Genomic DNA, 11144 nt, shown 5'->3' on the forward strand with positions numbered 1-11144 from the left:
TAGAGCCCTTATAGGTCTAGTAGATATAACGTGTGTAATATATTTAAATAATATTCTAATTTATAGTATTAATCTAGCGAAGTATTAGCGATATATTAAGTAAGTACTTAAGCGTCTATATTAGTTTTAACTATACACTAGTCTAAAGAAGTATTAATTCTATATCGAGCGGGTTAAGTTTCTAGAGTTTATCGTATTTATCGAAGGTATCGCGATAAATTAAGAATATATCGCTATTATTAAGAAGTAATTAAAATTAAAAAGTTATTAGAATATATAAGTCTTTTTAAGCTTTATTAATTTCTATCGGTGATTTATCTATAACTATTTTAGTATAATAGCGTTACTTATTAACTTACTTAAAGGGAGTAAGGATAATAAGAAACCTAGATCGTTAGAGTGAATAGATGACGCTGAGCAGGCGTTTTAGTAGCTTCAAAGTACTTTTATAACCGCGCTATTTCTACGTTACTACGATTTAAATTTAAAGTTATATCTTAAAACTAACGCTTTTAACTTCGATATAAAAGCTATACTTTCGTAATCGAATAAGAATAACTATTAATAATTAGTAATATTCTAGTCTAGGAAAATAATTTCTACGAAGTAAAACTATAAGATCTATAATTAAGAGCTACTCGTTATTATAGCGTCTATAAAGTAATAGCGTTACTATCTAGAGGGTAGTATATTTTATATTAAGATTTTAATAGACTATAATAATCTTAAAGACTTTATAAAATAGAAGAAACTAAATTTTAAATAAGCCCGTTAGGCGCTAAAGTTAGCTATTTATAACTTTAAGATTTTTTATTAAATAGATAAACTAAATCTTATTAACTCGCTATCGCGACGCCTTAATTATAAGAAAACTTCGTCGTTAAATACTAAACTATTGTCGATACTATAGAATAAACTCATACTTTAAACTAGCGGCGAGTAGTTATAAAGAAATAAGAAGTTTATAGCGGTTATAGCGCCTGTATTTTATATTATTAGCGTCTAGATAGTTATTTCTAGAAGGAAGTTTAAGACTATATAAGAGATTACTTATAACGTATTTTAAAGGCTAATAAAAATATTAATTCGAGATTTATAAGCCTATAATAATTGGGTAAACTCTTTTTAAACTAATATTAATGAGCCCGCGGTTAAGCGTCGCGTACGTAGTTAAGTATAGGTCTTAGACTTTAAAGAACTATTAAGATATAATAATCGCCTTTATATCCCTAGAAATAAGGCCTTAAGAGAAGAGCTTATTAATAAATATTATAATAATCTATTATCAAGATACTTTAACGCTATAAAGACGTATAAGTTACTTACCCGCAAATATTATTAAAATAAAAGCTTAAAGTAAGTTATTGATTATATTAAGATATATAATATTTATTAGCGAATTAAAGCTCCGCGGCATCGCCTATATAGCGAATTAAGCTCGCTTTCCATTATTACTAAGCTATAAAAAGAAATTTCTATAAACTTTATTATCGGCTTATTAGCGAGTAAGTATAAGAATATTATCTACGATACTATTCTAATTATAGTAAATCGATTTATAAAAATAATAAGATATATTTCTATATCTACTACGATCGATATCGCTTAGCTAATAAAAGTATTTTATTTCGAAATAGTATATCGCTATAATATATTAAACGATATTATTAGTAATAGAGGCTCTATATTTACTAGTAGCTTCTAGTCTATTATTTACTTCTATTTTAAAATTAAGCGATATCTAAGTATCGCCTTTTACTCGTAAATTAACGAATAGACTAAGCGGTAAAACTAAATATTAAAATATTTCTTACGCGTATTCGCTAATAATAAGTAAAACGTTTAAGCGAAATAACTATTAATAATAGAGTTCGCTTATATAAATAATTAATATTCCTCTATCAAAACGATATTATTCTTTCTAATATATAAATATTATTCTAAAATTCGTTAAGAGATCGAGGATAACTTTATTAAGGGGGAGGTACTCGCTATAAATAATAGGGTAAAGAAGTTATAAATATTAAGGGATAAGATAGTAGAGCGTCTTCGCAGCGCTGTTACGACTTAGTTTAAGTATTATAATAAAATATATTAATCTTAAAGCTATAAAGTAGACGATTTAATAATATTAGCGATTAAGAATTTAAAGCAGAAACGCCTAAGTAAGAAGTTATCTTATAAATTCGTAGAATTATTTCGAATCACAGATAAAGTAGGGGCGTAGGCGTACCGCCTACTTCTACCCCCGATATATAGAATCTATAATATCTTTTATATATCGTTATTTAAGTCTTATTACCTTCGCGATTACGATAATATAGCGAAAGCCTTTATATAAGCTCTTAATCTTATCAATAACGATAAGCTTTAAGAGATCGAAGAAATTATTAATAAGATTAAGTATAAGAAAGATATCTAGTATAAAGTTAAATAGATTAATTAGAGTAAAGAGTATAATTAATAATTATTAAATAACGAATTTATTAATACTAGTAAGCTAATCTAAGTCTATAAGTAAGCGAATAGTAAGCGTAAGTATTAAATAATAAATAATAAGTCTCTTATTATTAAAGAGCTTAATTAATTATATAAATTAATAATAAGTAAGTAAAGATAATGAAATAAGATATAACTATCGACTAGGTTAGATATATTTCTAGATAATACTTATACTATACGCGTACTCCTCTATAATTACTATTATTAAGATATAAATTAATAAAATAATTATATTATTTAATTATCTACTAAATTCTACTATAGAGGGGGTTTATTATATTAAAGTATATACTATTAATATAGGCGTATTTTTATTTAAAGTAGCTATTAAAGAACTATCTAGAGACCTTACGCCAGCGCTACTACTAAAAAAAGATCGCTACTTAAATATTCTCCACTATTTTAATATTAGATCTCGAGTCAAGTTTATTAACTTAGTTCTCTAATAAGGAGATAGTTAAAGTATAATCTTTATATTAATACTCGTCGACGTTCGTCATATATCGATAAAGACTCTCGAGCTTCTTCTTCAGTAACTCGTTTATTCCCTTTAATTCCTCTATACGCTTATATACCGTCATAAGCTGGCCTTAAAGATCTATAATTATAATAGGGGCGACTGAAGTCGTCGCCATCGTATATCTCTATAACTTACGCTATTAGATAATCTTCTTACTAAGCTTAGCTCGTCGGCGAGATAGCTTTCAAGATTATCTAGCGCGGCGATGGCGCTATATTAATTTCCTTATCTGCGTCTAAAGATATAGAAGAATTTTAATATAGCGGTTAATACCGCGCCTTTCGGCCTTATAGTTATCATAGAAGAAAGACTTATCTTAAATATATAAATCGTCGCCTTAATAAAAGTAAGTTCTATATAATAAATTAGATATTAGAACTTATTAGTAGTTACGTATACGAAGCGATAGTAATAAAAATAGTTAAGGATTAGTAATCGCGCCTATAGGGCGACTATATACTTACTATTAAAGTTATTATTATTATTAAAAAAGGATACTATAAAATTATTAGCCTACGTATCGACGTAATTAATAATAATAAGGTACTTATAATAATGAGAAGTAGACTATTAATATAATAAGATATACTATATTTACGTTAGTATTAATATTAACGTTATAGCGTTAGAGTAAGTACTTATAAGAGAGATATTAAAAGTTGCGAAGAATAAAAATAAATAATTCGAAAGGAATTTTTATATTCTCTATTATAGCGCTATTACTAGCGGGTAGCATCTAGTAATATAGATAACAGCGACGTAATAATATTTCGCTACTATCTATAGAATCGCATCGCCTAGCTATCGTTATTATTTCTACTATTATTATTAATTAACAATTAAGAACATTATCGCAGACGCGTCGCTCTATTAATTACTCCCTTCGAATTCCTATAATAAAGGTTATTATTACGTTGCTTCGCTATAAACGTAATACGTTATAAAAACGACGTTACTTATAGAGAAACTCTTCTTCCTTCTTTACCTACTAAGTTTTCGAGGTTTTATTATAAATTTTTAAATCTAATATTATTCGCTATAGGGGCTATTAACTAGCGCTATAAAAACGCTAATATTAAGCGTATCGACTTACTATAGATTACTATTAATTAATATTATAATAGCGATGTTATTCTCGAAGATAGTATTAATATTATTATATAATATATTAGTTACGCGCTTATAACGCGTAAGAATTAATTTTACCGCGTTATTAAAACGATATTATAACCTTAACGAATTAACTCTTTTCTCTTATTTCCCTACTAGAGTTTAAAGGTTTTTTAATAAGCGTTCTATTTTTACTTAGACGCTTAAAAATTAAGGTCTAAAAGGAGAGGTAATTATTAAATTTAATACGTTATAGGCCTTAACGCTACTTACGCTAAGACTCCGACATCGTATATTTTATATTAGAGTTCCTTTTAGAATTTAGTTTTAATAATATATCTCATATGCTTAGGGGCTTGGCGGACATAGGTCTACTTTGTATACCTCGGAGTTTTGGTGTTTCTTAGAGATTAGTTCTACTATTAAATATACTATTAAATTCTATAACGACACTACGTCTTTTATAGTCTATGCCCGCTAGCTAATCGTTAGTGAACTACGCTCTTATAAGTATATTATTAAGAAATAAGATTTATAATTACTATAGCTAATAGCTATATCTTTATTCGAGTATTATTAAAGAGAATAGCTATTATAATATTTTATATAAACGATATTCTTATTAAAGCTAAGTTATAAAGTACTATAAACTATATTAAGTATTAAATTTATAAAGAATTTAAGGCTATCGAAGTAGGCTTAGTTAATTATATTCTCGATATTTAAATTTACTATAACTAAAAATCTTATATCTTAATTATTAAATAAGCATAGTATATTAAAAAGATACTTAAAGAATATTTAATAAATTAGGCGATTTTTATTTATATTTTTATCGATAAATATAAGTTACTTTAACTAGATTAATTAGAAGAAGAATATATAAATTAGCTATAATATTAAAAGTAGATAGAAAGTTTTATATTTTTTATAACTAATATACGAATTAACTTAGTCTTTATTATAGAAAAGCTTAGTTAATTCTATTATAATTGTTACGGATCAATCCTTTACACTCGGTACACCTTCCTCATTAGGCCTTAGCGCGCCTCCCCTCCGCACATATGTGCCTGCAGACCACATAGATTAATAGAACAACTTTACACCACACCAATATTATGATATTAAGAACTATTCCTTAACAAATGGTAGCAACACCTGAAGATCACTCAACAGGAGTCTATTGAATTTATTCGCTCATCCACAGTGCTGGCCAATCACGCTACGCCTCTACCTACCTCAACACCCACATCGCTCACCTATCAGCACTCAGCCTGTCACGCAGAGTCACTACACGCAAATAACATCCATAGCGCTCATCTATCAGCACTCAGCCCGTCACGCAGAGTCACTACACGCAAACAAGCACACAAGCAAGTGAACCTTTCAATAGGCCATCACTATGCCTACTTTCGATTCCATTCCATTCATCCCCGGCTTCTCGAAAGATCAGGTTCAGGGCCTAATAGCTCAAATTCAAGACATAATAAGAACTGAAATGGGTCAACTACGTAATGAGTTTCGCCAGCAACCAAGTCAAATCCTTCCAAGTGTCGAACACCCTCAATCACGGCCAATCACTCAGCCAGTCACTCAGCCAGTCATTCAGCCAGCCATTCAGCCAGCCACTCAGCCAGCTACTCAGCCAGTCACTCAGCCAGCCGCTCAGTCAACCCCTCAGCCAATCACTCAGTCAAAGCAAGAGGAGGAACCACTACAGGCAATTACGGAGAACACTGCGGAGAAACCAAGCGGCAACAAGGCCACCATCGTCAAGAACATGGCTCAGCTCTCCACGATCCCGCGTCAAATCATCACTCAGCAAGCGGAGAACACCACTACGATTTGGCCTACTGTCTCCACATGCCTGGGCAATATCACATTGTGGTACATCACTGCAATGAGCACACAAGAGAAGGATCTACTGCGACGATCACAGCCAATTGGGCCTCTGCAGGAGGAACATCAAACCGTCTGATGTCTTGCTCCGGTACTATTCGAAGGGCTTCACTGCGGCAAGAGAACTCGTGGGATGCACACCACTAATTAGCCTGGCGTCTCCATTCCTTTCCGGCATTTCGAAAACTCACTCATTCATGCATGCATACTTCTTGCCATGAGGACATGGCATTTTTCTTGTTTTTTGTGGGCAATTGTTACGGATCAATCCTTCACACTCGGTACACCTTCCTCATTAGGCCTTAGCGCGCCTCCCCTCCGCACATATGTGCCTGCAGACCACATAGATTAATAGAACAACTTTACACCACACCAATATTATGATATTAAGAACTATTCCTTAATAATAATCTTATTATTTACTATATAAATATTATAAATTAAGTATTTAAGTATATATAAGATATTATATCTCTAGAATTACGCTATTAAGAGATAGAAATACTAAAAGAATTCGCGGATTTAGTATATAATAATAATTAGAAGAATTATAAGTTTATTTATAAATTCGTCTTACTATATAAATAAGTAGTATATTTATAATATAGTCGAAAATAGCGAGAAGTAGCTATATATACTATAGAAGCTAAGTATATAACTCTAATAAAAGAAGATAAGATTATCGTATAAATTATACGGTGATTATAAGAAGTTTATTTTCGAGTATTAGATAAAGGCTCTATAATATTACTCGATGATAATAAGAGAATTATTAGTCTTATAAAGAATCTCGAGTATTATTAAAGAATTAAATATATCGATATTTAATATTATTATATTTATTAATTAGTTAAGAATAAGATAGTTAATATAGATTATATATTTATAGTTTAAATAATAGTAGATATTCTTACTAAATCGCTAAATAAGAAGCTATTTAAATAGTATAAAGAACTATTTAAGATATATAGCTATTTAATTAATTAGAAGATCGCTATCGAGAAAATTCGATATTATATAAGACTTAAATCTACTTTCTTAAAATAATCTTACTATATATAAGGGCTATTACGTATTCTAAGAGAATAAACTAGAGAGCCGTATTAAAAGTTTACGTTATTTCTCTACTTTCTCTACTTTCTCTATAAAGATTTTTTCGAAAAGTAATATTAACTATTTACTTTATTATTTCTATCTTTTCAATAGCTAAATAAAGAGAGAGTATTAGTTTTAATAGCTTATAACCATTAGCCACAGCTTATGACCATTAGTTACAATGTGGCTGAGGGCTATAGTTATATAGCTATAGGCAAACATTCGAATGACTCGAAGGAACGAATCTCCAGTGATTTGGCAAGCGACTTTTTGCATTTATATCAGGCCCATGCCCACTGCATGAAGTTCTTTCCTTATGTTCTACCTATCTATATATGCGATCTATTTACATAGCATTCATATATAGCCCTAGCCCTAATTGTATTGAACATAGCCTATCATATTGCCAACACATAGCACATTGAGAAGAGCTAGGAGCTGGCCAAGCCCAGCCCAAAGTCCGACATTGACTTTGACGGTACACGCGAAAGCTACAATACCATATCTGGTGATCTCATACACTCCGTACCAGACCCCCGCTCCAAGAACATGTGCAATTAGACTCGAGGCATAAATCTGCACTTTGGCATTTTGCCATAGTGAGACGGTTGTTCAGATGAAAATACCAAACCCTACACAGTACATCTTTGTACTTCTGGCAAGCGCTGACTTCGGCCTTCCGCTCACAGCTGCGTTTGGAAAAGCTTTGAGAGATCCTCAAGCATGATTTCGATGTTCTCCTCTGACTTCAGCCTCTGAGACTGCAATTTTGCTAGAACTTCTGTTGTCTATCGTAAGATTTGCAGCTTTGCGATGTGGCATACTCGCCGAGACCGGCAAATGGATGAGCTACCAAGGTCAATTGAGATTATGCCCTACGATATTATTTCCCTGATTCGTCGGCCGAGGGTTCCGTCTGGAGTATACTTCTGTATTTATCCAATGCCAGCAGGTATTTCTTACTTGTCGGACCGTGGATTTCCTGAGTCAGATTGAGGGAGATCGATGCTTCGATTTTTGCTTCCTCATTCTTCCCCACCGCAACCAAAATTTTGGACAAAGAAATTCTGTACAATATTGCTAAGAGGGACTTTGGCCCTTTAAACCTGATTGCAGCTTCTAAGGCTTGCCTTTGAGTTCCTTCCGCTTCGTTAAATTTGGACTGACGACGATATGTATCAGCCAGACCGTCCAGCGCCATGTAACCCCTATCACTGTGGATTGCCTGGAAGCGTTGTAGAGACAATGCGAAATAGCTTTCAGCCTCGGCAAGGTTTCCATAGAAGATTTGGCCATTTCCAGCATTCAGTAGCATGAATGGATCCTCTTTACCACTGTTGAGAAGTAAATACTTCTGCAACCGTTTTAGCAAAAGATCCCTAGCCTTGCAGGCTTCCTGTTCTTTCGACTTGATAGTGATCAGGAGATATAATCTTCGTAGACTTCTCAACGATCTCACATCGTATTTCCCATACTTGGCTTCCGAGAATCGCAGATGTATTCTTCGAAGCTGCTCTGCGTCGTTTAGCCCACCCATGTATTCTAAGATATTTGCTAAGCTCCCTATGCTGTCAGACATCGCACCACTACCTTCAAGGCCAACTTGAGTACTAATTTGTAAGCTTTTGGTCGCGTAGATCTTCGCTTGTGCAGGGTTTGAAATCTCAAGAAGCCTCCGAGAAGCATAGCAGAGTAGTTCTGATGCATGATTGAGAGCCTTCGTATCCACGTCGTCGTCGCTTTTGCCATTGTCGGCGTCGTTGTCGTTTTCGGCGTCGTCGATGCCTTCCGCAGAATCACCATTTTCAGAGTGGTCATCCTCGTCTTTGTCATCAATTCCCATATCTTCATTCCATGCATCCCCGAAAAGATGACCATCGTTCCACAAGTTCAAATTCGAAAGTATTTCTGATAGAGGCAATGTGCCATTGGAAGGCTGTAGTTGATCCGCTTTTAGTATTTCCATGATATGTGGCATGATCAAAGATGAGATGCTATATTTCAAGCTCTCTTCTCGGTGGTAGGACTTGCAAGTGAAAATTTCCACTGTCCGTAGTAAGCACTGATGGAACTCATGATTTGTTTTGAGCCAATTCCGCATTGCAAGGCGAACCAATCGGTGTAGATCGAAGAGCCGGCTTTGTAGATCAGCGTCCTCAGATTTCTGTCTCTCAGTAATGAAACAAAAGGCTCGGAGAGTGCCAATAGCCTTGCTGAAAGAAATGACGTCTTCCCCGTCCCGCTGTATCAAGAATTCGGGAATTGCTTGGGCATCAGCCATGCTCATCATTGACAGCAACTCTGCGGCTTGTGGAAAATGCGACCTGATACACTCAAAAGAGATGACCCAGGTGGTTGCTATGGGGTTTTTGGATTGAGAATCTCGTACTTCGTCCTCAAAGTCCTCACTCAGCAGTCGCACTTGTGAGGTGTCGCTCTGGCGGAACATGTCCAGGTAGCTGTTAAGAGACACGTCATTTTCCAGCATGAAGGACGCTGCTTGTACGATCGCCAAAGGTGTGCGCGAAAGCTCTTCTACGAGCTCAATGCACGACTCCTTCGGTGTATAAGGAAAGTTGTTGCCAAGGAGCGAGATCAAGAGGGATGTGGAGTCAGCTAAAGTCATTGACGGAAGTTCGATGATGTTTGTTTTCGCGAACTTCCTCCCAACATGGCCGAAACGAGAAGTCAACAAGATTGAACCCTGATATGATCGCGGTAGATGTTGACAAAGACGAGCAGAACCTTGTCCGTACATGATTTCTTCATCGTCTGCATTATCGAGAATCATCAGCCACTTGCCAAAGTCGGCGCTCTCAAGTCTTTCCTTCACGAGCTCGAGGATATTGGCTTCTGGACTTTCCGATCCTGGAATGCCTAGCTTTCGTGCTATTTGGCGATAGGCATTTTTGAAACGTTCAACGGTTCCAGCATATACCCAAAACACTGATACCTTGAGATGGCTTTTAAATCTTTGAGCATACTGCAAGGCGATCTTCGTCTTTCTGTTCGATCCGATTGATTAGCTAAGACTGAGCTTGAAGGCAGATTCTGAGGCGCAGGTTCCCCTCTTCTATTCGATCACTTACCCCATACCACCTAAGCCGATCAAGGCCAGTCGAGAATATTGGTCATCAAGGCAAAGACTTTCTTCTAAAGATGCCATCACCTCCTGTCTACCAGTGAACTCATTGGAAACTTGGACTGGGACCATAAAATAAGTCTTTGGAGGCTTTGCAGCCGGCTGCTCGACACTCGTTGAAGCCATAGCCGATGTCAACAATTGCATATCTTCCAGACCGACTAGTCCTCTGAGATTGTAGGGGTTTAAATGCAAGGCGAATCTGTCAAGCGTTTGGACAATCTCTTTGACCTCTTTCTCCTTTCTGGCGCTTTTGATTGCCTTCCAACCACGTTCCAGTTTGGAGGCGTTCTTTTGCACGAGGACATCCTCAAAAATCGCCTTCAACTGCTCTAGTTTTCTCTCACACCCTTTCAGAACGGGGCTCAGGGCCCTGCATGAGTCTTCGCCAACATCTTTGCGTTCAACTGTCCATTGAACTTGACTTAGGGTATTAGCGAAGAGCGGCAATGTAGTTTCAATATCCCGAAAAGCTTCTGGGACTTCATCGGCCTTCTCGCCATACTCTCTGACTTGAGAGACGACTTTGCGGCTGAAGCCGACTAGAGCTACGACATTTGTGATGATGTTGATGACCACAAGAGCCTCTGCGCCGCTCATTTATGACTCGGCTAACTTGTACAAATTTTTAGGGGAAAAAAGGGTGGCGGCAAAGATAGTTGTCGTTGCATTGTCTTAAAACTGTGTAAAGCTTCAATAGTTGAATGTTCTTTAAAGGATAGAGTGACTCGGACACGCAATGAGATTAATCGATATTCGGCTAAGTGGAAGGATTTCTTGGTGTCCTCGCTCTATCAAAGAACTTCACTTCTGGCCTGCTTTAAGCGCTTATACTCGTATGTCCCCACAACCTGTCCCCCACTACCACGTTTACAT

General features: G+C 35.1%; 2 protein-coding genes across 2 annotated transcripts; one reads left to right on the plus strand and one right to left on the minus strand.

Annotated features, from left to right (window-relative positions):
• Nucleotides 1–5534: 5534 nt before the first annotated feature.
• HO173_000995 (uncharacterized protein) lies at nucleotides 5535–6110 on the plus strand (the record flags this gene model as incomplete). Its single annotated transcript, XM_037302942.1, has 1 exon — nucleotides 5535–6110. The coding sequence occupies one exon, from the start codon at nucleotides 5535–5537 to the stop codon at nucleotides 6108–6110; it is 576 nt and encodes a 191-aa protein (XP_037170449.1).
• A 1899-nt stretch (nucleotides 6111–8009) lies between these two features.
• Nucleotides 8010–10868, minus strand: HO173_000996 (uncharacterized protein; the record flags this gene model as incomplete). Its single annotated transcript, XM_037302943.1, has 2 exons — nucleotides 8010–10131; nucleotides 10216–10868. The coding sequence occupies 2 exons, from the start codon at nucleotides 10866–10868 to the stop codon at nucleotides 8010–8012; spliced, it is 2775 nt and encodes a 924-aa protein (XP_037170450.1).
• Nucleotides 10869–11144: the final 276 nt, after the last annotated feature.

Source organism: Letharia columbiana (genome assembly GCF_014066305.1).
Source record: "Letharia columbiana isolate WasteWater2 chromosome Unknown Sc0000001_s0, whole genome shotgun sequence".
NCBI classification, from domain to species: Eukaryota; Fungi; Ascomycota; class Lecanoromycetes; order Lecanorales; family Parmeliaceae; genus Letharia; species Letharia columbiana.